This window comes from Arachis ipaensis, chromosome B8 (assembly GCF_059453495.1).
Source record: "Arachis ipaensis isolate K30076 ecotype BB chromosome B8, ASM5945349v1, whole genome shotgun sequence".
NCBI lineage: Eukaryota > Viridiplantae > Streptophyta > Magnoliopsida > Fabales > Fabaceae > Arachis > Arachis ipaensis.
In genome coordinates this window covers 137,168,109-137,195,435 of record NC_142443.1, presented here as the reverse complement: position 1 = coordinate 137,195,435, position 27,327 = coordinate 137,168,109, and the positions used below count along the sequence as shown (strand labels likewise).

Here is a 27,327-nt window from a genome sequence, read left to right as displayed (position 1 = left end):
TTTCTACTGCACAGGAGCAAAAACTAAAATGTCTCGTGCCAAGTGACGAGACAAAACAAAAAATCTCGTGGCAAGTGACGAGCAAAAACAAAAAGTCTCGTATCCAGAGACGAGCCAAAACTGAAAAGTCTCCTCTGAGTTCAGCAAGTATTAAGCAACAAAAAGGGGGCTAAGATTCAACCCCCCTTCTCTTAGCCACTGAAACCATCACCCTAAATATATATATATATATATTGCCAAAGTATGTAACAGTTATTTTTAGTCTCAGAACACAATCCTGTTGTAGCAGCGAATGAACTAACACTGCAGCAGTGTAGTAAATGCATTGACTCAATGAATGGTATATAGTTTTCAACGTCCATCTAAAGAGGTCACACTTATCTCATTGTTTAAGCTTATTTCATTTTGATTTGTGACTTCATTGGAAACCTTCCTTGGAAAGAAACCAGGCTCTTTAGGATCAACCAATTCCATCTCACTGTCCAACATCCGAATCACTGATGTCATGGTAGGCCTATCCTCTGGGTAATGTTGCACACAAACTAGACTAACTTGGATGCAACGCAATACTTCTGAGTCAATGCATGAATCCTTAATGTTGGAGTCAATTAATTGCAACGCCTTGCCCTCCTTCCAAAGTGTCCATGCCTGAATCATGAAAGAAGTACAGAAAGTGAACAAACATTCAACTTGATTTAAGATAGATAAACAAGACAATATTAAGTCCTTACATAACCAACGAGGTTATATGTGTTGTTTGCATAAGAAAGAGCTCTGTTCTTGCTTCCACATATAATCTCTAACAATAAAATGCCAAAGCTAAAGACATCGGATTTTATAGAAAATAATCCATCAACTGCATATTCTGGTGCCATATATCCACTGTAAAAATTTATTATTGTAAAAAATAATCACCACACACAGTATATTAGAAAATAAATGATATTACGAATTGAGATACTTACTAAGTTCCAACTACTCTATTTGTGTTTCCTTCAGTTTGATCTCCTCCAAAAGCTTTAGCCATTCCAAAATCAGATATTTTTGGATTCAACTTATCATCAAGTAAAACATTACTTGCTTTGAGATCTCTATGAATTATCCTTAATCGGGAATCTTGATGAAGATATAGAAGCCCCCTACCAATTCCAAGAATAATGTGGAAGCGATGAGGCCAACTCAGCAATTTTCCTTTGGTGTGATCTATTGATAATTGAATATTCAAGTTTAGTAAGCTACTGACTATATAGTCGAACTCATAAAGCATTATTGCATTCTAACCATAGTCTTGATATATCATACCAAAAATGAAGGAGTCTAAGCTACCATTAGCCATGTATTCATAAATTAGTAGCTTCTCTTGTCCTTGAATGCAACAACCAAGAAGCCTTACAAGATTTCTATGCTGAAGTTTAGCAATAAGTTTTACTTCATTTATGAACTCGGTCACTCCTTGTCCAGAGCTCCTTGAAAGTCTCTTTACAGCAATTTGTCGCCCATCTGATAATTTTCCCTAAACACTCGCATTCATTTTAGTAGAAACATTAGATGATGCTCATAATATTAGTACCCATTACTGGATTATACTATGGTTATAACTCTAAAATGTTGACATACCTTATATACAGGTCCAAAACCCCCTTGTCCAATCTTATTCTCTATCCAGAAGTTGCTAGTGGCCATACTAATTGTCGGCAGAGCAAACAACGGGAGATCCTCTACATGTTTTTCAATGTTATCTCCGACCATTGACTTCTCTAAAAGTGTAAAAGTAATATTATAAGGGAAAAAAATAGCATTTTTTAGAAAAATATAGAAATTAATGTCATGGTGTAGGTGGGAAAGAGAGAGAGAATGATTTACCAACAAGGTTCCTTCGGATTCTGTAGACAACATAAACAGAGAGTAAAAGCACCCCACATAATGTTGGAATAGTTATAGCAACTATAGTTCTTATGTTCATCTTGCTCCCACTTTGAGACTCAGCGTTAGCCATACGAATATATAGATCTTGCTCACGAGTTTGTTTAGTATCGAACTGTCTCATGTCAATAAGATCACCAAACCATAAAACACAACCACTACATGATCCTCTTATATCAGAGTTACTAAAGGCCATACAAGAGCAGTTATTCAAGCACCTTGCTCTGCATTCATCTAGACCCATATTCTCATCCAACCATGTATGTGTAGTATCTGGAACTTTCAAGTCTGCAAATTTGACAAAAATGTCATTGATGGAAATGTCATTGCAGGTTAAGGGTTTAGTCCGGACACATCCTTTTGTCCAACCCCTCATGTCCCATTCTTGTGGTGACTTGGGACTGAAACCTTCTAAACATTGGCACATTGGTGATTCATCAATTAAGCATTTTGAGTTTGACCCACAAACGCCATAATCATCACACTGGTCTCTGGATGAGTACATCTCATAGAGCTCCCAATATTGCTGATCTTCTTCTGCCCAAATATAGAAATTAAAGCCACCAGTTTGGTCTAGGTGGACTCTCGACAAGATAGAAGTATTCTTTAAAGTATACGTGTAATAAATCTCATCCTTATTGGAGGGAAACTTGGCATCATAGCTAGTGACATATGTGAATTCATAAACAGAGCTTGGATTTTGATCTCGGAAGCCACTGAAATAAATGCCATTCCATGGTCCAAACCGGTTGAGCGTTGTTCGTCCTTTCATATAAAAGTCAGGATATTCGTTGAGCACTAAACCCCATGAGAAATCTCCAGGAGCTGGATCATTTGGACTCTTCCAAGATGTTATTCGCCATTCGAGACCTCGTTTGAGGTCCCATCCCACCTTCATTCCTGGCAGTATCGTATCTGACGGATAGTCAAAGCTTTGCCACAAAATATCTTGTGAGTTTGGACCCCCATGATTCCATACCACAAGATTGCCGCTGTCCATGAGCTGTGCCACTGGATTCTGTGCTTGTCTTTGAGAGTTTGTGCTCCAAACAACAGAATCATTTTGGGTAAGGATAAGATTCCCAGTGATGTCCAATGTTAATATTCCAGCTGAGACAAAATCGATGGGTTTGTCCCTATTGGCAACCCAAACAACACTATACATGGAAATTTTCTTGTACCAAATCCCCAGGTAACGCTTCATTGAACTGCCGGGGCTGAAGAAGCCAAGCTCAAATACTCCATCTTTGGACACTATGGTTTTGCCATTGCCATCATCACTGATAGACTTGGACACACCTATTGAATCATTGACTGCCATGGAAACTGTGACAGAGGAAACAAGTAATAAGTATGCAACGATAATCATGGAGTTAAGAATATCCATTGAATTCCAAGCTCTAACTTTTTTGTGCTACTTGCTCACTTAGACGGCATAAGTAGAAGTCACTCAGAAGTCAGAACACGTTTACACTTCTTTTTCCATATTTTTTGTTAATACCAAATTACAAGAAGTCAGCAACTCCATAATTCAATAATCAATAAAAAGAACTACATAATTCAGCAGCCCTTATTGACCTAGAAGCCAACCGTCAGTCTTCATAAAAATTAGAAAAAAATATGGGTTGATAATCAAATTAATGTCTGAAAGATAAGATATTTTTTAAATTCATTCCTACAAATTTTTTTTTAATAAAATTAGTGTTTAAAAAATTATAAATTAATTATATTTGTCCTCCTATCATTTCATTAACAATTTTTTTTTAAAAAATTGATGTTGGAAAATGTTAATTAGTCCCCATTAACTTTTTTTTATTTTAATTGTATCAGGTTATTTAAAAAAAATAATGTACTTTTATTCTTTTATATTTTTTATTTTGTGTAATTCACTATTTTTTATTTTTTAGGGGGAAATTTCTATTTTTTGTTTTTGGACTTGGTCCAAAAATATATTTTTGGGGTCTTGACTTGGTCTAAACTTATATTTTACCAAATTTCATGGTATGAGATAAAACAAGACCAAATGAACGAAAATACCTGAAAGGTGGCGAAGCGCGGTTCACAATTGTGTAAAACGTAAAAGGCACATATAAATGGTTGATGGGCTAATCACCTGAGAAGGATTTTTATTTTTCCCTTTTTTTTTTGTTTTGGTCAATCGGTTGTTCTTGTTTAAATAGACTATAGGTATGTCACAGAAAAAATAAGCCTATAGGTTTTCTGGTTGTCTTTTTTTTTGTGGTTTTGTACATGTTTGTTTTGAACATACAATGGGATTCAGAATATTTGGGCCTAGTTAGACAGAGTGAACTGTGGATGCTGAAGTTGGACTAGGCCTAGTTACTATGTACCAAGCACAGACCAAAAATATACAAACCTTTCAAACCAGTACGTCAGTGACTCAGTGTCCAATATCCAGATTTCCATCATCAGCCATTGGAGAGCCACAATCACACAAACCTCATCAATTTGTGTGGCAAATATTCCACGTATACTCTTCTGCCCTATCCTCCTTTTCTCTCCTGTCCATCACTCAGTCCGCCACTCACACACAACCACTCCCCAGTCCTAAAATTTCAATTCAATTCAATTCATTTCAACTGTAAACTCAATTCAATTCCGCCATGGCAAACATGATTATGGCTTCCTCAAGATCCTTGATCAGAACCTCCACCACTTCCCCTTCCCCGGCACCATCACAAAAGCTCCCCATTAGCAATCACATTACTCTCCCAAGAGTCCAATTACCCCTCCTCAAGAACCTCTCCCTCCAAATCCCAATCCCAAACACTAATCAAACCCTAAAATCCCTCTCCGTACTGGCAGCCACATCTCTAGCGCTCGCGCCTCCGTCGCTCGCGGCGGAGATCGAGAAGGCGGCGCTCTTTGACTTCAACCTGACCCTTCCAATCATCATGGTTGAGTTCTTGCTCCTCATGGTGGCGCTAGACAAGGTGTACTTCACTCCTCTGGGGAAATTCATGGACGAGAGGGATGCCGCCATTAGGGAGAAGCTGAGCGGCGTGAAGGACACGTCAGAGGAGGTGAAACAACTGGAGGAGCAGGCCGTGGCCGTGATGAAGGCAGCGAGGGCTGAGATATCGGCGGCGTTGAATCAGATGAAGAAGGAGACGCAAGCCGAGGTGGAGCAGAAGATTGCAGAAGGGAGGAAGAAGGTGGAGGTTGAGCTTCAAGAGGCTCTGGCCAGTTTGGAGCAGCAGAAGGAAGAAACCATCAAATCTCTTGATTCTCAGATAACTGCTCTTAGCCAAGAAATTGTAAAGAAGGTTCTTCCCACTGTTTGATTAAGCCTTCTCTTTTGATTCAATGTACTCACGAGAAAAGAGTTGAAAATATTGTAACTTTTTTCTGTTTGAGATTTATATATGTAATAATATGTCAAAAAAAGATTGGTTTATCTGTTCAGTTTAAGAACAAGAACTGAAGTCCCTTGTGGATTATCTCATCATAGATTGAGGATCTTGAATTACATTTTTGATTTTGTGGATAGATAATTATTATTGCATACAATTCTAATTGCTAGCATTTACACACAGCACACATGAAAAGTTAGTGGGACTTGGGGAGGTTTAAATCCAACCAGTTTTAGCTCCTCTTTTTTTTTTCCCTCTTTCCTTTTTGGGGTATTAGGGTCTAGATATCTTTCACCACAGATGATGATCGAGTTCTTTCGCATCGATAAAAATCAACTAATTACCAATTTTACGACTTTGTGGATACTAATTTCAGCGTTAGCTCGGCTTAACCCATTTAAGAGATGAAAAATAAAATTTGAATGTAGGTGTGTAGGCTGTGGACTGCTTAAATAGTTAAATTAAATAGATTGCTGTTGCACTACTGCTACAGAGAAAGAAAAAAGATTTATGATGGATCAATCCATTTAACATTGGTATCAGTATAATAATGTAATACAGGGAAAAAAGATGATATAATCAATCAATCAATGACATATTATAGACAGTATACAATTAGAAAAGGCGCCAAAAGTTGTTAGTGGTTAACAAACGTGTTCTCTGACTAACAGAAGCAACTAACTAGGAAGTACTTATTATCTATAATTAACAACTAATATAAAAATGTTATTCTTACACCAAAATCAGTCACTAAAATAAGCTATTAATGTATTTGTGTATAACTACATATGTGGTTTAATTTATTTTCAATGTGTATTTATATTTCAACATGTATTTTATACTGGTGGTTGATTTTGGTGGCTTTATTTACTCGCTCATGGACATGTTGTAATAACAGTCATTAAGCAAAATAATATTTACTAAAAAATAATCAAACTCCAAACATCGCATGAATTTCTTCTTCTCATGCAATATTCGAGAAATCTCATCATGAATCCATTTTCTTCCTTAATTGTAAGACTCCTCTATATTGTACCCAAGGAGAGTAGAAAATGTGCGTACCATATATGCAGTTCTTTCTTTGAGAGCCCTAACTCCATTCATATACATCACTATGCACAGAAGCTTGAAATTCACTGCGATACAATTCATCATGCTAAGATGTTGCATAATGACATGAGCATATATGATATTCAGAGCAAAGAATAAGCCATGGTAATTTCTCCGTCGAAGACATTTCTGTCTCATCTCTCAACCACTGACTGTCACATAAACAAAATCAAAGAATATGTTTACACTAGTAGTTCATAGACAAGCGAGTAAAAATCATTCTCTCTACACACTATACTAATCATGTATGCCTACGATAGTAGTGCTGCCTCCTACAAAAGCTAAACATCCTTCTAATCTTCCTAAAACTGCCAAGTATACCTTCAGCAATGGATGAGGGGCAAACCCTGCTTTCAGTTCTTGCTCTTTCCGCAACTGCCATCCGGTTGTATGAGAACAAACCTCCCAAAAAGCCCGTTAATCTCTCCTTGCCAACAAGATATCCTTCATCGAAACCAATGTCGTCATCACCTCCACATCGTAGTTTCTGTTGATATCTATTCGCTTTGGAGGATGACCTATACCTTCCAATTTATAGAGTTTATTAAGATAGTAGATAAACTAATATTCTATATACAATGACAAGTTAAACAATTCTCATCTCTACGCCTACTCAAAAGCAGATTCATTAACTTTATTTTAGATAGATTTATCTGTTTGAGTCCAACCAAGACCAACTTCTTTGGGAGTGCGCCTCACTATTAATTGTTAGCCCTGTCCCCTGTGTCCATCAAAGACTTTTACATAGGCAATTGTGAAGACCAAGACTATATAAACTAGTATAATGTGGCAAACAGAGTTCTGTTGGTCCTGAATCATGCTTTGCATAGATTGAAAACTTTCGTACCTCCTTTTTATTTTCAGATTGACAACTCTTTTCTTTAGCCTCTTTCTTTGAAAACAAGTATTAGGTACATGACGAATGAAACGAAGCTGTACAGACCAAAATATATAGATATCATGAGTCAAGACTCAAGAGGAATGGAGTAAGTACAACAGACATTGAGATGAATGGATTAATAGTAGGGTAACAATGTATCAGAATTGAATAAAATCATGGAGATATTCACGTACAACTTTAATCAAACTTCTTTTCAATAACATAGATTATAAATTAACCGTTCATGTTTCTATTCCAGCTGCCCTCACTGAAATTGTAAGCCTTAAAATTCACTAACCTGGTCACCATCCTTGATGCCATAATCTCTAAGATAAGTTGTTTCAATGACAAGCTTACGTCCTTCATAACATAAGCAAAATTGCCCCCAAACATGAGCCCTAAAATTCAAAAATCAATGAAATATAATAAATCAGCTAACAGATTATGACAATCTGGTAAATTAACTACACCATAACACCACCACCTGCTCAAAGAAGATATTATATTGGAAATTACACTTGACATCTAGTTTAATTGAATAATTGAAGATCAGAGAGTGACTTGTTCCAACAATATTCCAGTATCATGATCATCGTCATATCAGAATTCATCATAAATCACATAATACTTCACATCAGAATAATATATCAACTCTCAAGTCTCAACATATTTAAAAAATTGTAACACATGAGAACTAAAGATATCCTCAAAACCAATCAAATTAGTGAAATTACATATCATCGTGCAAATTGTAAGTTATTTTATTAAAATTCATTTACATCAATGACAAATTGACAACAACAACGTAACACACTCACCACGGTATTTCCTCTGGCCATTTCTGAGGTGTGTGACTAAAAACCGCCTCCACCGCACGATTGAGTTCTGCAACAGTTGCCGTTTTCGCAACTTCAACATCTGATTCAATCAAAATCTCACGTCAATTCAACAATTGATCCAGTACACTATCTAAGTTAAAGTAACATTTCATTATTTATACTTCATCACAGAAAGGAAAATAAGAAAGATACATCTCCCCTCTCCTCTCCTCTCCTCTCTCACACACACAGGGGCGCGCGCGCACACACAAACACACACACAATTAAGAAAAATGTAAGCAAGAAGTTGAAGGGAAACGAATTACGGAAGCAAGATCCGTCCAATTTGAGAATGGAGAGGGTGAATGGTTCAGAAGGAAGCTTGTTATAGGAAAAGGTTTTTGTGGCAACGATACTGCTGCGATCTTCAACGTCGATCATCAGCGAAGAGAAGTGCATCGTCAGAGACGGTATTAGTGATGGCGAAGAATTGTCAAGAGAGTGGAAATCTTTGTCTTCCTCCATGATCAACCTGCTATCATCTCCCATTGTTGAGAGAGAGCGAGCGAGAGAGAGAGCAAGAGGAGAGAGTTTGTTACGTCATGGAGTTCAGTTCAGTTCAGTTCAAGTGAGAGTGGGGCAGAGAGGTTGTTAGTTTCATTCTCAGAGTGCTTTTTCATGACCCGGGAGAAAGAAGGTTATGAAGACGGCAATGACAGTTACGCTGACGTGTCTACTGTCTCTCTTGTAGTAACCGTTTATGCGCGCCGCAAACTGTCTAAACGGCCTTCTTTGGTTCTCTTATTTATTTATTTTGGTATTAGTTCTGTCATTTATTTATTTTTGTGGTTTTTTACTGTACTTTCAGATTAGCATTGCAAATAGTCACCAAAAAAAATTAGCATTGCAAACACTAATATTCAAAATTTTATTTAAGAATTTATCTTTAATTAATAAATTATTACATGTATAAAGTAGAATTTAAAAATTTTACTTAATAAATTAATAAATTAACTTCTAAATCAATCCAACTTATGATGGTTTATTTTATTTTACCCTTTTGATATTATTTTTTTCCAAGTGTTTTTGCGCATGTGTCAAATATTTTGGGCAAATTGTTGGCGGATAAAATGCCTTCTTAAAGCTTTCCCCAAATTTAAAAAGAAAAAAAAAACTTCATAAAAAGAGAATTGAATTTTTAAACGGGAATTAGATTGTTGTAATCTATGTGCACCACAATATGGATGGTTTCTCGCACCTGCGAGGTGATAGAAGTGTGTTCTATGTCCAATTTGACTTTTTTATTTTGGTATTTGATATTAAGATGATAAATTTATATGTACCGATACGTTTAAAATATGAACAAATGATGATAAATTTATATGTACCGATACGTTTAAAATATGGACAAATAACAATAAGATAAGTGAAATTTATTTTTTACATTAGTATTTAATTTTTTTTTTAAATATATAGTATATCACCACTTTTATTAAAATACCCTTTTAATTAAATAAAAAAATATTTATTTATTTAATTTTATAAAAAAACTTAAACATATTTCCTTTATTTGATTAGACAAAAATATCCTTTTAAATTAATCAAATTTTAAAATTCAATTAATTCTAATTCTATAATTTTAAATAATTAAAACAACAAAACAAAAACATATTAAAAAAACAAAAAATTAAAATTATTCTTCATCCTTGGGTTCAGAAACCTTTTGCTCCTCGATCTCTCTCATCTGTGTCACTGTGACGACGCCATCGTTTTGGTTCCCGCACGGATGACCTTTCCTTACCCTTACCTTCAGTCTTCATTCTAAACCCCTATCTTTAACAGCTTCTCCCCAAATCAAAAAAGGAAGTTGAAACAGGAAAGCTAGCTTCTCCACCACCGCCGCAAGAACTGCCGCCGTCCGTCGCTCTCAGGCACTACCATCGTCGTCTGGTCGTCCGTGCTTCTTCCTCCTTCAAGAATCGCAGCTTCTTCTTCCTCGAGCTCGGCGCGTCAGTTCCTGGTATATCATCTGCTCCATCGCGCTCCTGCCGCCGTCCGTCGGGCGCTCAGTCACCATCGTCTTCGTCTGGTCGTCGCAGATTCTTCCAACTCAAACCGTCTTCTGAGTTGTGTTCGTCGCCTGGCCTCTGTCTCCGTCACGATTCTGCCCCCTCTTCTCAGACTGCTCAGAAGAAAAACCCATCTCCATTCCAGTTTCCTTCCTTCGAGTTCAGAGAGCAGAAGCTCAACCAAGAAAAAAACCTTAGACTTCGACGGTCAGTTCACTGCTAACTTCTTCTGCATTTTTTATTTATGCCATGTTCAATGATTATTTGATTACTGAATATTTGAATGTTTTGTGTTTTCATTTTTTATTGAATGATTATTTGATTACTAATGAGCTCTAGTTCTGCTCTGTTGCTATTTTTGTGTGTTGTGATATTTTTTTGAATGAGCTTCTGCTGTGGTGCTGTTTTGTGTGTTGCTGTGTTGCTTTTTTATGTGTTCTTTATTTTTTATTGACATGCATCTGAATGATATCACCACTGTAACTTAACTACTAAGTATTGTAGTACTTGATTTTAGTTATGATTTTTAAATTTCTTGATTCTTGGTTGGCATATTTTCTGCAATTCTCTAGTATTCTCTTGGTTGCTATTCTTGATTCTTGATTTTTGTTATGATTTTTTAATGCTTCTATTTTTTCCTGTTCTATACTTGAGTTGATTCTGTTCTTTGATTTTTTATTCTTGATTTTTCACTGCATCTATTATGATTCACCATAGCACGCTATTTGATGTTATTTCATATACGAGTGTTTCATTTATATCATAATTAGTAATACAACTCTAAATATTTGAAGTTTGGCTAATTATAATTCATAGAGCATGTTACAAATCATTTTTATAAAACTCAGAAGAAAATTGAAAAGCTGCATGCCTATTGAAAGTTGAAACCAAATTAATAGTACTGTTTTAACTCTTTCCTAGTAGTCAATAGCAGAAATAGGCATTTGGTTTAAATATGCATGTAATGTTACAAAGAATTTGATCCTTGTTACTTATCTAGCTTAAATTTGTATTGTTTTTACCTTCTTGACTAAACAGATTTTTGTCTCTCTTAATGACTTTTAGTTTATCACTGTAAAATTGATGAGCAAACCAGAGAGTTTTAAGGAATTAAGACAGCGATGAAAGAAGGAAATACTTGCTATTTAATTCTTTGTTGATTATCATTATCAATCTTATATTTGGTTTAATATTTCTTCAATGTCATTATCACATGTTCTCTTAGTTTTTGAGTGGATGTGATTTTGGGTTTTACTTATTTGTTATCTCTCTGCTTTGGTCTTTAGATTTCAGTGGATATGCTTATATTCAGTTGCATAGAAAGATAATATGTTGTTGCTTACCAACTTTTATTGATGGCAGAAACTAGGAGAGCTTATTTATTTATTTGTTTATTCATTTATTTTTTGTTCCTTTGCTCATTTTGTTTTCATTCATTTAAGTTTAAATTTCGAGGGAGCTAATGAAGGTTTCCCAAATATACTCTATTTTGGTCAAATTTGGATCTCTTTTGGTTTGAATCTAGTTAGGTCACTTTCGGCATCTCATTACCGATTTAGCACACAACTGGAACTAACTTTTACTAGGCAGTATTGTATACCCTTAACATAAGTGTTCGAAAATTCTCTGGGTTTATTCATTTATTTTTAGCTCAACTTTTTCTTTAATAAACCGGATATTTTGGTCCTGGTTGTTATTATTTTGGCTAACGTTGATTGAAGATTTGGTTTCCTTTTATTATTCTCATTATGCAAGTGGGAAGTAGTTTTGAATTTTTTGCAATGATTTTGTACATAGTGGTAGTTGAAGGGAAGAATTGTTGTTTTTTTTCCCTCATAAGATGAGGCAAGTTGTTTCATATATAGAATCTGGTCAATTGAAGCTTAAAATTATGTTCAATAGTTATTCTGTCTTGTTGCATCCAAAAGTTATACTCTTATTTGTAAATATGTAAATGTCTTAATTGTTTATTTATTTTATATTATATGACATTATGTTGATCACTTGCAGATTCTGCAGAGAAGCCAACATATGTTAGGTTTCTTGTATCAAACTCTGCAGCTGGTTCTGTTATTGGAAAGGGTGGTTCAACCATCACTGATTTTCAGTCACAATCTGGGGCACGAATCCAGTTATCACACAACCATGAATTCTTTCCTGGGACTACTGATAGGATTATCATGGTATCTGGATAAATGAAATCCTAAGAGCTGTTGAACTTATTCTGTCTAAGTTGCTCAGTGAGGTAATTTATGATGTCAATTTGATTGGTAATGAAGAAAATAAAAACATGTATTACAATTTCCTGAAAGTTATTTACCTTGTGTCATTAGCTTCAAAGTGAGGATGAAAATGATCCTGAGCCAAAAACAAAAGTGAGACTCATTGTTCCAAATGGTTCTTGTGGTGGTATAATTGGCAAGGGAGGTGCTACCATAAGGTACTATTGCTTTTCCTCATTAAGTTATCTATTTACAATTTTTTGAAATATGTACAAATAAAAGTAGTTGTTGATACTATCATACTACTATGTCTTAATTTATGATTCTGGGTGTATTGTGATTTCATGTGGTTCTTTGGTGTTCCAACTTTTATTTCCCCTTGCTCCCCCTAAATTATGTCAGAAAAGAGAGAGTTCTTAATTGTAGGACCCTTTCTCTTTGTTTTTAAATTACACATGATTGGTGATGAAAGCTTAGAGCATAAATTCTTGCCTTTGGTAAGGTCATTCATTGAAGAATCTCAGGCTGGAATTAAGATATCTCCTCAGGATAATAATTATTATGGACTGAATGATAGGCTAGTGACACTGACAGGAACTCTTGATGATAACAAATGCTTCAATACGTGATGTACAGTTAGATTCTGCTCATGTTCAGTTTTCTAATTCTAGTGATGCTCAGACTTTACTTGAAAAGGAAGAAGAAAATACTAATTCTAATATCCTTCCTACAAGTGTTGATAGAACTGAAATATCGCCATCACAAGGTGAGTATGAAGATCTTGAAAGGGTGCTATCTCGAGATCTTTCAGGCCTAGATTTGTCTGACCAAAACAATGAAGTTACTGATGAAAATAGTTTTACTTTTAACCCAAGCCAATTGACTGGGAAAATCTATGCCCCTTGCTCAGACTTATGTTCATGGTTTTTTATTGTATTGGCTGATATTGATCTATACAAAGTTATTCTTTTTCTTTCTTTTTGTAACTTCTTGTAATTGAAATTGCACTTTTTTCTGATCTTTATATTAGGGAAGTATTGGTATTCTGATTCAATGCATTAATAGAAGTCAAATTATCATATGCCAGAGATTTTGGATGGTGAATTTTCTGAACAAAAATCCTATATTAGATGGTACAGTGGCCTCAGAATCAGAATGTTACAAAGTATCAGTAGCAAGTCCAAATCAATTCATTCCTTTCTTTTGCATCAGAAGATGCACAATCAAGCTTTGAAATGACCTCATCTTACTGCCTCATCTTAGAACTAATTAAAATTCTCTACTAGTAAAATAATATTAACCAGTACAAGTAGCTAACACAAGTTCATATATACTTGTAATTGTTTCATATAACGATACCATATAGGCATTTACGAAAATGATCTCATTTCATGTCCTTTATATACTTTTCAACAATCATCACTGTACTTTAGAACGACCTAGAACTAACTCAGCTCATGCCTCCTATGAAGTATTTAAGTAATAGTGACTGAATTTTCCTTTTTGAACATTCTCTGAAAATTAATCTTTACTGTCAGTATTTATTTTGGTCGCTACATACCTATTTCAAGTGACAACCAGGATTATGAAACCACTGTATATTGTTTGATCATAACTTTAGTTATTTATAACTAATCTATAACAAATTAAAGAAGCAATATCACAAGTGAATTGATGTTGATTATCCTTAGTCTCCCTTCTTACAAATAAAGAGAAACAAAATGTTCATCTAATAAATTCAGAATAACCTATAATTAAAAGCATCTTCACATAGTTCTTAATTAAAATTACCGCCTACCAAGTTATCATAATATATAGAAAAGGAAACTATCAGATCAAATGCAATAAAACAAAAACATAAAACTACACAAAGATTATTTTCGTACTTATTTTTTGGAGATTTGGTTGCTCTAAAATTATATTGTTATTTAAAAAAAAATTACACCATTAATTATCTTTGAATTAAGATATTAAAACTCACAAATAATAAATGTTATAAATTTAAAAGTAATTAAAACATCACTTTATTATTTTACTAGTATTGTTATTTTAGAGGATATTTTTTATTTTTTTTGTTATTTATTAAAAAATAATCTAATTTTCTATATATCTATTTATCATGGTTATAAAAATCAGTTTAAATCAATCTATTGAGCCAAAAATCGATAAACAAGACTGTTCGAACCACAAGGATATATAATTGCCATTTTTAAAACCAGTATTGAATAAAAAAATAACCAAAAAATAATTAGTCGAACTCAGCCAAAATCCAACTAGTTTTGTGTTAAAGCTTAAAATAAAAATAATATCTTAAATTAGTCCTTAAAAAATTTAGTTAAATATTTTAGTTTTTAATAAATTTCAATCGTCAAATAAGTTATCAAACTTTTATACTGTTAAGTAAATCAATTCGTACATTGGATAGTTCTTCTCAATTTTACGATGGGATGGATATATAGATTTTAAAAATTTTTAGGGTTGATATATTTTTATTAAATAACGACAACACTATTGATTTGTCTAATTTTTTGAATTATTTTTCACATCCAAATAAATTTTAGCATATAACGCGCTTCTTCTTCTTTCCCGCGCTTGTTTCAAATTCAGGCATACGTATTTCTTCTTCTTCTTCTTTCCTCGCACTCAAATTCACACATGCATTCTTCTTTTCTTATTCTTCATCTCTGATGCTACATCTTCTTTTTCTTCTCCTCCTTTTTTATTATTTTTCACTTTCGTTATAGTTATCACCACCACCACCACCACCTCTTCCTCCTCCTCCTCCTCTTCTTTCTTTTCTTTTCTCATTTTTTGTTCATGATTCAATTTTTGTTTGTACGCTTGTTTTCGAATTGAGTTTGTGTGTCGCAATTAGTAAATAATTTTGTTTTGTCCTGTATTTAAATAAAGGGGCACTTAGTCTGTACTTGTTTTGAAAAGAGTTTACATTTTGAATTTAATTTTCGGTTTATTCTGAATATAATTTCGATTTATTTATGAATATAATTCGGTTCATTTCTGAGTCAATTATTTTATTCTGTGCTTGTTTTGAAATGAGTTTACATTCTAAATTTAATTTTCGGTTCATCCTAAATATAATTTCAGTTCATTTATGCACAATTTAAAACTCTTCTTTCCTACTTTCTACTGCTTTTTCACTAGGGAGAGAAAAAGAAAAATACAGCAGTAACAACAACAAAAGAATGACGATAGGGAGAAAATACTCGAAGAAGAAGGAAGCGAAAAAGAAAGAGGAGGAGAAACGCGAAGAAGAAAGCAAAGACGCTCCGTGTGTAAACGAGTGTGAAAAGAAGAAAGCGAAGAAGAAGACGCTCATGAGAAGAAAAAAGAAAAAGCTGCACGTGTAATCATACTCTTTTAATAAGAATAGTTTTTGTTGATATTGAGCCTACTTAGATAAACTTTAATAAAAAAAAAACTTGGATGAGTAATTTTTTTTTACTAAAGTTTAACGTGTAAATTTATGTATCTAAAAAAATTTACATAAATTTATGTATCTAACAAAATAAATGATTAAAAACTGATTTAATAATTAAAATTTATTAAAAATTAAATTGTTCAATCAAAATTTTTTTAGGAATTGATTTTGTATATTACAAAAAAATATTTATACACTAAAATTAACTATAAAAATCAAACACTAATATTTTTATTATAAATATATGTTATTAAATTTATTTTTAATATATATTTATATCAACAATTAAACCGTATATTTTAGTTAGTAGAAGGACATGATGTTACGGAAAAATGAAAGACATAAAAAACCCAAAATCCCTAATTGAATGAATCCCCTCTCCCAATTGGTGCTCTCACTCCCCATCACCGTCCACCTCTTCTCCATCCGCCGCCGTCTTCATCTTCTCCCAGCGAGCCACCTCACTTCTGCGGTTCTTCTCCTCTTCCATCCCTCCGTTCCGCCATTCATCCTATCCCTGAGCTTGAAGTCGTGTCGCCGCGATTTCACTTCCATTCCGCCGAGCTCTGCCATCACCGTCACCTTCACGTCGTGCTCAGTGCTCACCTCCAGCTGTGCCGTCCAGTTGCAGCCGTCGCCTCCAGCCGTGCCTTCCAGTTCCGGCCGTCGCGTTCCAGCATCGTCATTGGCGCCTCAGATTCTGGTAGGTGTAGTCCTCTCTTGGATCCTTCCTATGTTCTTTCACTTTCTGTCGATGGCTGCTGTGTTGTGGTGGTTGCTTGGTTTCTGTGTTGTGGTTGCTGTGTTTTTATTAGTTTTTTATTCTGCTATTGTCTGGTTGTTCTTGCTAGTTCTTGCTGCTGGTTGCTGTGTTGTTGGTTGCTGCGTTGTTCTTGCTATTTGTTAATTTGTTAAGTTGTTAACCACTTAATTGCTGTTGTATTAGGTGTTATTATTATTTTTTTTGCTATGGATTGTTGATATTACCTTATTGCTGCTGCCTAGTTGTTCTTGCTGATCGATGCTTTGTTATTCACTTATTGCTTGCCATGGGCTTAATTTGTTAATAATTAGTTAATTTGTTAAGTTGTTAATCATTTAATTGTTGATGTGTTAATTGATCTTCTTGCTGGGTTTTATTATTTTTCTTTTTCTATATTGTTTTTATTGTGTTAATTTAATTATTCTTGGTTATTAGATTTTTTTGTTGAAATTTTTGTTTAGGGTTTAGCCATGGCTTCTGCTGGGCAGTTTTATTATCAGTATCTAGACAACAGACGATGAATTTGAAAAAGTAGATATTGGATTTGCTGGTCAGGATAATCATTTGTCCCTTAAGGCGGTGGGTGATTCATGAGTTTAGTCACGAGGCGGACATGGATTTTATAAAACAATGGTACCAAAGACAGGTTATCTGTCATTCATATCACTGTAATTGTCTGCAAATGCACTATCTGGATATTCCACAGAGAAGGGCAAATATATCTGTCATTCATACCACTGTAATTGTCTGCAAATGCACTATCTGGGATATTCCACAGAGAAGGCCAAATATCCACAGAGAAGGACAATCACGGGCGAGTATAAAGGCAACTTAAGCACTTGGATGGAAAATAAATTGAAGGATCTACCACCAATAATAGATTGGTGGTCCTATATCAGGGACAAACTTATACAAATATTCCAGCTCATTTTTGCAACATTGAAGAATATGTTCTTGAAGAATGACTACCATGGTAGATTGAGTATCCATTCAATCAAAGTTGGATTTTTCAGGGATAAGCAGTTGCGTGATATCTTGTCCAATATGGAAAACCGTAGGGTTAGTACTAACTACATTCAAGACAAACAACTGGATGATGTCAAGGCGCTGAGATCAATTATTTCCCATATTATTAACCTTTCTTTTGGAACGGGTAACAAGCCTCACATTATTGAAGTTGAAGAGCTTTATTATCATCGATTCAATTTCCTCCAAAAAAAAATATAGTGACGGGTATAATTTTTTGCCTTTTCTAATTGTGTGTGTTTTTTTTGGTTAAACTAACATGTTTTAATTTAAAAAAATTACTCCCTTAACAATAAGGTGGAGGATGAATTCAATGTTTTTTTGGAGCATACACAGGAGAATCCAGTTTTTGGACACGGTCCACTAGCTCATATTTCAAAATGGGAAACTCCCAAATAAAGTTTTTGATTATATTGACAATTGTTTTTCACCATGGGCATTTAAAGAAAATATACATCCAGAATTATCTAAAATATACCACCGTCATGGAGAAGGTGGTCATGGAGAAGGCGGTCAATATTCTTCATATCGTAGCATAGTAAGGTTCTATAAGAACTGCATGGAGCACTTTGATTTCAAGAAAATCCAACATGGAATGGTAATTGAAATTTTGTTTTGGTTGATTTTTTTTATTATATACTAATTAATTAATTAATTAATTATATATATATATATATATATTTTCTTTTGCAGCCAAAGCCAAATTCTTTTATTATATACTAATTAATTAATTAATTAATTATATATATATATATATATATATATATATATATATATATATATATATATATATATTCTTTTGCAGCCAAAGCCAAACTTACTTAAAAATCAACCAAAACAAAATTTCAATTACCATTCCATCTTGAGTTTTCATGAAATCAAAGTGCTCCATGCAGTTCCTATGGAACTTTACTATGCTATAATGTGAAGAATATTGACCGCTTTCTCCATGACCGCCTTTTCCATGACGGTGGTATATTCTAGATAATTCTAGATGTATATTTTCTTTAAATGCCCATGGTGAAAAACAATTGCCAATATAACCAAAAACTATATTTGGGAGTTTCCCATTTCGAAATATGAGGTGGACCGTATTCAGGAACTAGATTCTCCTGTGGATGCTCCAAAAGAACACTGGGGTAATTTTTCTAAATTAAAATACGTTAGTTTAACAAAAAAAAACACACACACAATTAGAAAAGACAAAAAATTATACCGTCACTATATTTTTTTTGGGAGGAAATTGAGTCGATGATAACAAAGCTCTTCAACTTCAATAATGTGAGGCTTGTTATCCGCTTCAAAAGGAAGGTTAATAATATGGGAAATGATTGATCTCAGCGCTTTGACATCATCCAGTTGTTTGTCTTGAATGTAGTTAGTACTAACCCTACGGCTTTCCATATTGGACAAGATACCACGCAACTGCTTATCCCCTGGAAAATCCAACTTTGATTGAGTGGATACTCAATCTAATGGTAGTCGTTCTTCAAGAACATCTTCTTCAATGTTGCAAAAATGGGCTGGAATATTTGTATAAGTTCGTCCTTGATATAGGACCACCAATCTATTGTTGGTGGTCGATCCTTCAATTTATTTTCCATCCAAGTGCTTAAGCTGCCTTTATATTCGCCCGTAATTGCCCTTCTCTGTGAAATATCTAGATAGTGCATTTGCAGACAATTACCGTGGTATGAATGACAGATAACCTGTCTTTGGTACCATTGTTTTATAAAATCCACTGTTGGAGCCAAGAAGCAAGAGGTTCGACCAATTGGTTTTTCGTTCGCAAAATATTTGCATCCGAATCGGAGGAGCTGACTGCAATTCTGCACTGTTCGTACGATAACGTCATGGCTGAGATGGAATCATTAAAAGCCAAAAGGAAGGGGACATCTTCTTTATCCCACGAAGACGCCAACTTGGAATCCGTTAACGAGCTTCAAAGCCCGCCAAGGATTCGAACAAGAGGACGTCCAAAAAATAGGCTAGGTTCAAAGTTGGACAAACAGATCGCAAATGCCACAAAGAAGAAGAAAACGAAAGTTTTAAGCGAGGTAAAAGTAATGTTCTTTAAATTTGTGGTGATTGAGTTTATTTTTCTCGTTAATAGTTTAGCTAATATGTGAGTTTCTTATATTCAGATAAACTTGTTTGATGCTGCATCAGTGGTGCATTCAAATTCCAGCCAATATTAAGGACATGTTATGAATTATCATTTCAGGGTACCAGGAGCAGGGGATAACTCTTTGGGTGTATAGTTACAGAATATGGGTGTAAAAGCACTGTTCTTTTGGGTGTATTTTTCTGAATTTTCTTGTGATTCACATTCTACATATAGATACATATATATAATATTAGGGTTCAGGGTTTTAGGGTTTACAGGTTAGGGGGTAAGGGTTTATGTTTTAAGTGTTTAGGGTTTAGGGTTTTAGGCTCAAAGCATCAGGGGGATAGATCTCAGGGTGTATATTCAACTTTCTTTGGGTGTAAAAAATCGCAGGTTATGGGTGTATATTTGATTTGATGTTTCTCTTCATATTATAGTGCCTGTAATTCATACATTTTGAATAAAGACAATTTAACAGCACAGACAATTTGGGTGTATATTTAAGCAATCTTGGGTGTATATTAAACTTCCTTTCGGTGTAAAAGTTTATAATTTGTATTTCGATCTGCCTTGATGTTTTTCTTCATATTTTACCACCTGTAATACAGAGCTTTTGAATACAGCATAGACAGTTTAACAGCACAGACAGTTTAACTATGGAAAAAATTTCATTGAATAGAAGTTGTTTATAAATGGCAAATTTTTACAGCATTTGTTCAATTTACAAACTAGCTAGCAGTTAGATTACTTAGTTTCTATATCAGTAGAATTTATCTGACAAAATGGACTCAATAATACTGAGGATGGCTTGGACAGTCTTATTGCATTACTCGCTCTAATTGCTTGATCTCTCTCTTTATTCATTTCACTGAATAGTATCCGCGAAGCATATTCTACTCTATAGTGGTCCACCTCCTCCTACAATTAAAAAGTATATTCTGTTTAAACAACAATATTAATTCCAGTAAAGTAATACATAGTTATATAGTTTTAAAGACAGTTACCTGTGGCCAATTATCCCATTCATACTTCGCCCTTTTAATGTTTTCGGGCTCAATTAAATCAAGCCACTTCATAACGTAAATAGCACAGTCATAGCAATAAATTACAAATCTCATTTAGGAAAGTTTAATGTTCAGAGTCACAAATTTATACCTTGATTTTTGGCCTGAGATTTTAACGTATGTTGCTTTAATTTCCAACTCATTCTCCTTTTTCTTCAGAGGTGCCCTGCCGGCATATGCTCTAATTCTTGAAATTACATATCCCTTAAAAAACAAAACAAATCAGTAATACACCCGAATGAAATACACCCAAAAGAGACATACTTACACCCAAAGCAAAACATACATACACCTTATATTGAATTGAAATACACCTATCTATTAAAATAAAGAACACAGAGCCAACTTACAGTGAATTTATTAAGCTGCTTTCTCTCATTGCTTGGAGCTTTCTTGTGTAGCGGGTCAAGTATATAAAATCTCCCCTTTGTTGTATCAATCACCCATAACCACCAATGGCCTGAGTAGCAAACAGGCGCAAAAATCTGAAGGATTGCCACATTTCAACCGTGTGTTATTTTATTTGGCATATAAGTAAAGAACGGTACTAACAAATTTTACAAATAAAAACTCACATATCGATGCGAAGTTAATTTTTTTGCATCTATGAAGGGAATAAACATTGGGTAGTCTTCCACCTTGAATTCTTTATTGGTTTTAGGTGATATGAATTCCTCGTTTGGGTGCTTCGAAACGGCCATGCTCTGCAACAATTGTGAAACAACAAATGAAATACTGAAAATACACCCAAGTGAATACTTTAAATAAACCCAAATGACTACACAACTTACACCCAATTGAACGTAAAAAATACACCCAAATGAATACAAAAACAGACCCGTTGATCAGAGAATATACACCCTAAGGAATACAGAAAATACAGCCAAAATTCGTAGAAGTAACACTTACCACAATATCAGGGGGGAGACAGTATACTTGTTCTTGAAACCTTTTATCATTTTTCTGGTTGAGGATGAGGCACATGGAAGATACAATCTAGAAATATATGCCGAAATCAATTTACATTAATAAACATTGCAGTTAACTTTGGTGTTAAAACATTAATGTTATTCTAATATTACCTCAGATTCTATATAACTTCCTGCCTGGAGCGATGCAAGGTGCATTCTATTCAAAATGTATTTATCTTGGGCAATCAGAGTGCACACGTTGTCAAACTCGTTAGTACTGCCATCTGCGTATGTCTTCACTCGCGTCCCCCAGATGTAGCACTTCTCTTTCATATCACCCGTATTCTGATTTATTCCCGCAGAAGTTTCAAACTTCCCAAAACTTTCTCTGCCAGTCTCCTTTTGAATTTGTGGACTTTTACTTTCTTCTTTCGCCGCACTGCTTGCTATTTTTTGTACCAAATCCTCTAATTGTTCTAGCAAATTTGCAGTTTTTGAAATTTTTGCCCTGTCTGTCTCCTGCGTTGACGCTCCCTCCTGCGTTGCTGCTTCTTCTTGGCTTGAATCAGTGAAGTCCAGGCTGAATGATGGCATTGGATCTGTTTTAGGAACATACGATGCTGTCAGTGCCATCATCATCAGCGCAGCAGCGTCTTCTTCGGCTGGATAACTGCGTAATCATGTATAACGTATTATAAGAGTAAGAATATACGGATGATAAGTAAAGATTGATTTAGGTATGATGAACTTACCTTTTAGATGGAGCTGGGGGAAGCGTGGGTGTGCTTTCTTCAAGTTTTTTGGGGGTTCAGGAGTGCTGCACGGCACAGAAAATTAATCATGACATAAAAAAATTATTCAGGAACAATATACACCTAAATTGTAAGCAAATATACACCCAAACTGTAACCCAATATACACCCATACATTGATTTTACTCTGATGAACTTACATTTTAGATGGAACTGGGGGAAGTGTGGCTGTGCTTTCTTCAAGTTGTTGGGGGGGTTCAGGAGTGCTGCACAGTTACACAAAATTAATCATGGCGTAAAAAAAACTATTCATGAACAATATACACCCAAACTGTAAGCAAATATACACCCGAACTGTAACCCAATATACACCCAAACTCTAAACAAATATATACCCAATAATATTTCTTACGTTTTTGTAGTTCCTTCAATTTATAGTAGAGGGGTTGGTTCAAAATCTGTCTTAAGTGTTTCTTCAAATTCCAGCACAGTGGTTGTTTGGGACACTGGCACAAAAACTTGAATCGGAACTCTAAACAAGAAGAAAAATGAAAGGTTAACAACGCCTTTGAAAATAATAAGGTTATAAGGTTGAAATATTCTTGAAAAACTCACATTGCAAGCGCTTCCGACGGTGTCTCTTCCCTCACAACCATTATATTCGAATCAACCGGCTCACTTGCTGACTCTAGAACCAGACTCAACCTAAAATACACCCAAAGAAAGTCAAAAAATACACCCGAACAATTCAAAAGGAATACAGGCTTTGTTTTTTGAGAACTTACATACTTGCAGTTTTTGCTTTTTTTTTCCTGCCTTTTTTTTTCTCGAATAAAATAATAAAGGGCTTTTTTTTCTAAAAAAAAAATATATACAGAATTAGAAGTAGAAGGTAATAAAAGAACAAAAGTAACGGTTAGTTGAAAGAGAAATTACATGCTCTCTGCCGGCCTATTTACACTACTTTGTTCTGTGTGTCCTTGAGAGGAAGGATCATCACTTCCCAAGTTCACGTCCGGTATTCTAAACAGATTTCATGTTATTCAGAAAAAATATGATACAGGTAAATCATGATAACAAGATTTTATTAAATAATGCTTCTTACGTTTCAGAGGAGACATAGCGACCTTCTGTCGATCGCAGGTCAGCTTCCTTCTCTCTGCGAAACAAGAAACAATTATTAGCAAAGAAAACACACTAAAATCTGAAATATACACCCCAACAAGACATACCCCTCTGTAGCAGATTTTTCATTGTTTTCCCTTAACAATTCATCTAGATCTTCACTTCCTATTTCATATCTGTCACTACATTCATAAAAGAAGATGTTAACAAAAATAATTATGATGATAGACGGTAATATAGCTTACAAAGTACTGTACCCATCATAGGATTGATCTTCTTCAGGAGATGAATGCTCAACAATAATCTTTTTCTTTTTGGATTGTGTTCTGGGTGGAAAAACAAGTATGAATCAGAAATAAAAAATTAATTTTATCACAGAATATTATCCAAAGAAGTGCTTACTTTTTTGGTGTTCTTTGTGTCTTTTTCTTTTCTTTTTTTTTTTTTGCTTCTTCACCGGTGATGATTCTTCGCTTCTATAAGTTAATAAGAGACACTTCAGTTAATACACGAAATCTTGATAATTAAGCCAAAAGAAAGGAGTAATAATTTCAGAACATTACTCATCAGTTGATTCAGATTCTGAATCAGAATCCTCATCCTCTTGACTCTTCTTCCTTTTTTTGGAGTCCATTCTGGAAGGCAAACAATCATTATTTAGAACATACTAAAGATATAAAATACACCCAAATGAATGCACATGATACAACCAACTGAATGGACAATATACACCCAACACAACAAACAAAACACACCCAACTTAATAAACAACATACACCCAACTTCATAAACAAAATACACCCAAATGGTTCCACAAAATACACCCAACTCGATAAAGAAAATACACCCAAGTATGGTATTTACTTTTTTCCCTTTTTGCTGGGTTGTTTTCTTGGTGAATCCTCTGAGTCTTCTTGAGTCTCAGACTCAGAGGTAGAACTGTCATTATCAGTTGTTTCTTGCTCCGAAGACGATGTTGAACTTGCCTTCCTTTTTTTGTTTTTTTGATTTCTTGTTTTTTTTTCTTTTTTCTCTATTTTTTTCATTTTCTCTATTGTTTGCGCCATCTTTACAATCCCCTGAAATATTAGAAATTTTAGTTAGTAGCATTCAGGTAAATAAAATACACCCAACATATTATGTTCACTTACCATATTTTCCTCTCTTTCCGCCGTCATTCTTTCGTCCAACTGCTCCTTACTCCAGTTGGCAATCCAGGGTTTTGGCGGTCTTTCAGCCATCTTCTTGCCTTTATTTTTAGAAAGATGAAAATAAATTATCATCAGGGCACAGAGGCAGCCATCAATTGCCTTTTTCTTTTTCTCCTTGTAGTGGGTTATGCCCTTGACGATAAAACTCAAAACATGCCCTCCCCAATTTCTCTCTGTTATGGTGTCCATCTCAAAAATTGGGGCCAGGTGCACATTCGAGATTTTGTTTATTGTCATTGGTAAAAGGAACGCCATCTGTATATAGAGGATGAAAATCCTCTTGAACATTAGGTGATCCTCTTCGTTACCAACGCCAATATCCATCATCTCATCTGTAAGACTTTTGAGGGTCTTACCCTGGAATCTTCTAAAAATTTCTTTGTCATCCTCAGAAAGTTTCTTATAATCGACTTTCTGAGGAAATAGATCTCCTACAAAAAGGAAAACAACAAAGTATGAATATCAGTTCAAATACACCCAAGCATCAATTAAAATACACCCAAGCGTCAGTTAATACACACCTATAATTTTTAGCGAGTTACCTGTTGCGTTGATGCCAAGCGCATCACCTATTTTTTTTGGTGTTATTTTAAAAGAACCGTATCCGGTTTCCAGTCTGTTCTCCCCTAATTTGAAGTTGTTAGCCAGCTCCCTTAACACTTGGTGATGCACCCTTAGTGGTGGGATGTGCATCAAGCCACCGAATCCCAAATCCCTCACAATCGTTTTCTTCTCCTCACTCATGTTTCTGAATTTATCATTTAACAAATGTGTTGCACACTTAAGGTCTTTTGTTTGCTGTAAACAAAAATAAAATTATAGTCAGATATGTTTTTATTATATAAAACTGATTTCATCTAAGACATATATTTGTTCTTACATTTCTTCCATGTTGGTTTCTTGCTGCCATTTTTTCTGAAATGAAAAATACACCTAAAGTTATCAGTAAGATACACCCATATATACGAGTCAGATACACACATAGATATCAGTAAGATACACCCATAGATATGATTCAGATACACCCATATATATCAGTTAGATATCACTCAAACATGCATCAATATACACCCATAGACAAGCAAATATAAGAACAGTTGTAACTGCTGACTATTATAGTATATCAGTTCAGAAATATACACCCAACAATTTGTGCCATATACACCCAACAAATTACCTCATATACACCCACCAAACTACGGAATATACCCCCAAAAATCAGTTACCAGAAGAACTAGAACAACAAGAACAGTAACACCTAAAAAACTAAGAAGAATAGTGTAACATAGAACCAAGAATAACAATAAAACCTAGAACAAGTAGAATATCATAAACTGTAAAATGAGACGTAGAGCAAGAAGAACAGTAAAACATAAAACAACGTAGAAGAACAGTAAAACCTAGTTCTTCAATTTCGAAATGTGGAAAATATACAGGAATGGTAATGTAACGTACCTTGAGTATGATAGCTTTGTTTTCTCTGGAGATTCTTAATCGAGAGTTCTATGTTGTGTTGATGGAATTTTCGAATATTAGCGACGAGTTGTATATTTTCAGTATCGAATGATGCTCGAAAATGGAACGTTTGCTTTTTCTCTGAATGGCTTTGAGAAGTGGAAGAGTTTGCCATTAAGGGGGCGGTTTACGCGAAGCGTAACCGTTTGAGTGGAGCGCGTGAATGTTATGCCCCCATTCAATGCTCTTCTCTGCGCGTGTGGATTGTTTGTGGGCTGGGGGCTTGGATAACTTGTAAGGCCTTTTTGCTTGTATGTGTAGCAGGCCCGTAACTAAAATGAGTTAAACTCCAAAGTGGTCCCTGACATTCACGAAATGCATCAATTTAGTCCCTAACTTTTCAGTTGCACTATTTATGTCCCCGAGTTTGTTAAAAATACACCAAATTAGTCTCTTATCTATTCTCCGATCAAAATGTCTGCCGCCGAGAGTGACCGGCACTGACCTGAAACATGAACAAGAAGAGAGGATAATTTCAAAGAGTAATGAAGCATTAACTCAAGTTAAATATATTGTAATTAAGATGAATGTATTACAACATGAAGAGAGAAATATATTCCAATTGAGAGCAACTGTAAACAAATTCCCCAAATGCAAAATGCAAAATCACAAGAATGTAGTGAAAAACAAAATTTTTTTTCAAAATAAAAACTCTAGAACTACAAAACTAGAAGTGGAAGAACCCTAAAAATCACAAAATCGGAATTTAGAAAGGCCAAAACTCCCTTCCCCCCTCCCCCCCAATTTTGAAAAATAGAAAGGCACTTGTCAATGGAGGTCATCTTGTCATTGAATTCTCCCTTCTGGATGCAAACTCCATAAAAAAACTTCCTCAAATATATACCTCATTCTAAAATACATTCCCATTTGTAGAAACATCACCACATTCGCAGCGCCAATAATTACATTTCCTATTTCTCATCATTTTACCCCTTTTACAGCTCCACTAGTTCCACCATCTTCTCCCACAATGTACCAAAAAAATTATAGAAGCTTTACTTTGGCACCATTTTGA

The 27,327-nt window shown here is 34.6% G+C and overlaps 3 protein-coding genes, 1 long non-coding RNA gene and 1 pseudogene across 6 annotated transcripts; 3 read left to right on the top strand and 2 right to left on the bottom strand.

The window, feature by feature from the left end:
- Positions 1-207: 207 nt before the first annotated feature.
- LOC107612695 (G-type lectin S-receptor-like serine/threonine-protein kinase At4g27290) lies at positions 208-3,450 on the bottom strand. 3 transcript variants are annotated; one of them, XM_088497450.1, is made up of 7 exons: positions 3,329-3,431; positions 1,864-3,249; positions 1,618-1,757; positions 1,303-1,513; positions 966-1,203; positions 732-882; positions 208-648 (listed from the first exon to the last, which is right to left on the bottom strand). In XM_088497450.1, exons 2-7 carry the CDS (start codon positions 3,242-3,244, stop codon positions 352-354), a joined length of 2,418 nt encoding a protein of 805 aa, XP_088353576.1. In that variant the 5' UTR covers positions 3,245-3,249; positions 3,329-3,431; the 3' UTR covers positions 208-351. The 3 variants fall into 3 exon arrangements, with proteins under 3 accessions (XP_088353576.1, XP_016169883.1, XP_016169884.1); XM_016314397.3 differs by having other exon boundaries at positions 1,864-3,450; XM_016314398.3 differs by lacking the exon at positions 732-882 and having other exon boundaries at positions 1,864-3,449.
- An 830-nt stretch (positions 3,451-4,280) lies between these two features.
- PDE334 (ATPase, F0 complex, subunit B/B', bacterial/chloroplast) lies at positions 4,281-5,413 on the top strand. Its single transcript, XM_016314401.3, has one exon. The coding sequence runs from the start codon at positions 4,548-4,550 to the stop codon at positions 5,226-5,228; it is 681 nt and encodes a 226-aa protein (XP_016169887.1). The 5' UTR covers positions 4,281-4,547; the 3' UTR covers positions 5,229-5,413.
- A 1,235-nt stretch (positions 5,414-6,648) lies between these two features.
- Positions 6,649-8,654, bottom strand: LOC107612698 (uncharacterized). The gene is made up of 5 exons (XM_016314402.3): positions 8,432-8,654; positions 8,106-8,205; positions 7,586-7,685; positions 7,255-7,340; positions 6,649-6,931 (listed from the first exon to the last, which is right to left on the bottom strand). The coding sequence occupies exons 1-5, from the start codon at positions 8,652-8,654 to the stop codon at positions 6,649-6,651; spliced, it is 792 nt and encodes a 263-aa protein (XP_016169888.2).
- A 1,339-nt stretch (positions 8,655-9,993) lies between these two features.
- Positions 9,994-13,450, top strand: LOC107611853 (protein BTR1-like; annotated as a pseudogene).
- A 4,971-nt stretch (positions 13,451-18,421) lies between these two features.
- On the top strand, positions 18,422-20,231 carry LOC107611910 (uncharacterized). Its single transcript, XR_015895993.1, has 2 exons — positions 18,422-19,681; positions 19,769-20,231. It is a non-coding gene; the product is annotated as an uncharacterized LOC107611910 (long non-coding RNA).
- Positions 20,232-27,327: the final 7,096 nt, after the last annotated feature.

What these genes read in the sequence shown, in the direction of transcription:
- PDE334 (XM_016314401.3), top strand. Translation starts at nt 4,548, where the DNA reads ATGGCAAACATGATTATGGCTTCCTCAAGATCCTTGATCAGAACCTCC.
- LOC107612698 (XM_016314402.3), bottom strand. Translation starts at nt 8,654, where the DNA reads ATGGGAGATGATAGCAGGTTGATCATGGAGGAAGACAAAGATTTCCAC. An exon ending in ATTGGACGGATCTTGCTTCC is followed by an intron (nt 8,206 to 8,431) that starts GTAATTCGTTTC and finishes TGATTGAATCAG; the next exon opens with ATGTTGAAGTTGCGAAAACG. An exon ending in AATCTGAAAATAAAAAGGAG is followed by an intron (nt 6,932 to 7,254) that starts GTACGAAAGTTT and finishes ATAAATTGGAAG; the next exon opens with GTATAGGTCATCCTCCAAAG.
- LOC107612695 (XM_016314397.3), bottom strand. Translation starts at nt 3,310, where the DNA reads ATGGATATTCTTAACTCCATGATTATCGTTGCATACTTATTACTTGTT. An exon ending in GTTTTGGACCTGTATATAAG is followed by an intron (nt 1,514 to 1,617) that starts GTATGTCAACAT and finishes GCGAGTGTTTAG; the next exon opens with GGAAAATTATCAGATGGGCG. An exon ending in CTTAGACTCCTTCATTTTTG is followed by an intron (nt 1,204 to 1,302) that starts GTATGATATATC and finishes AATTATCAATAG; the next exon opens with ATCACACCAAAGGAAAATTG.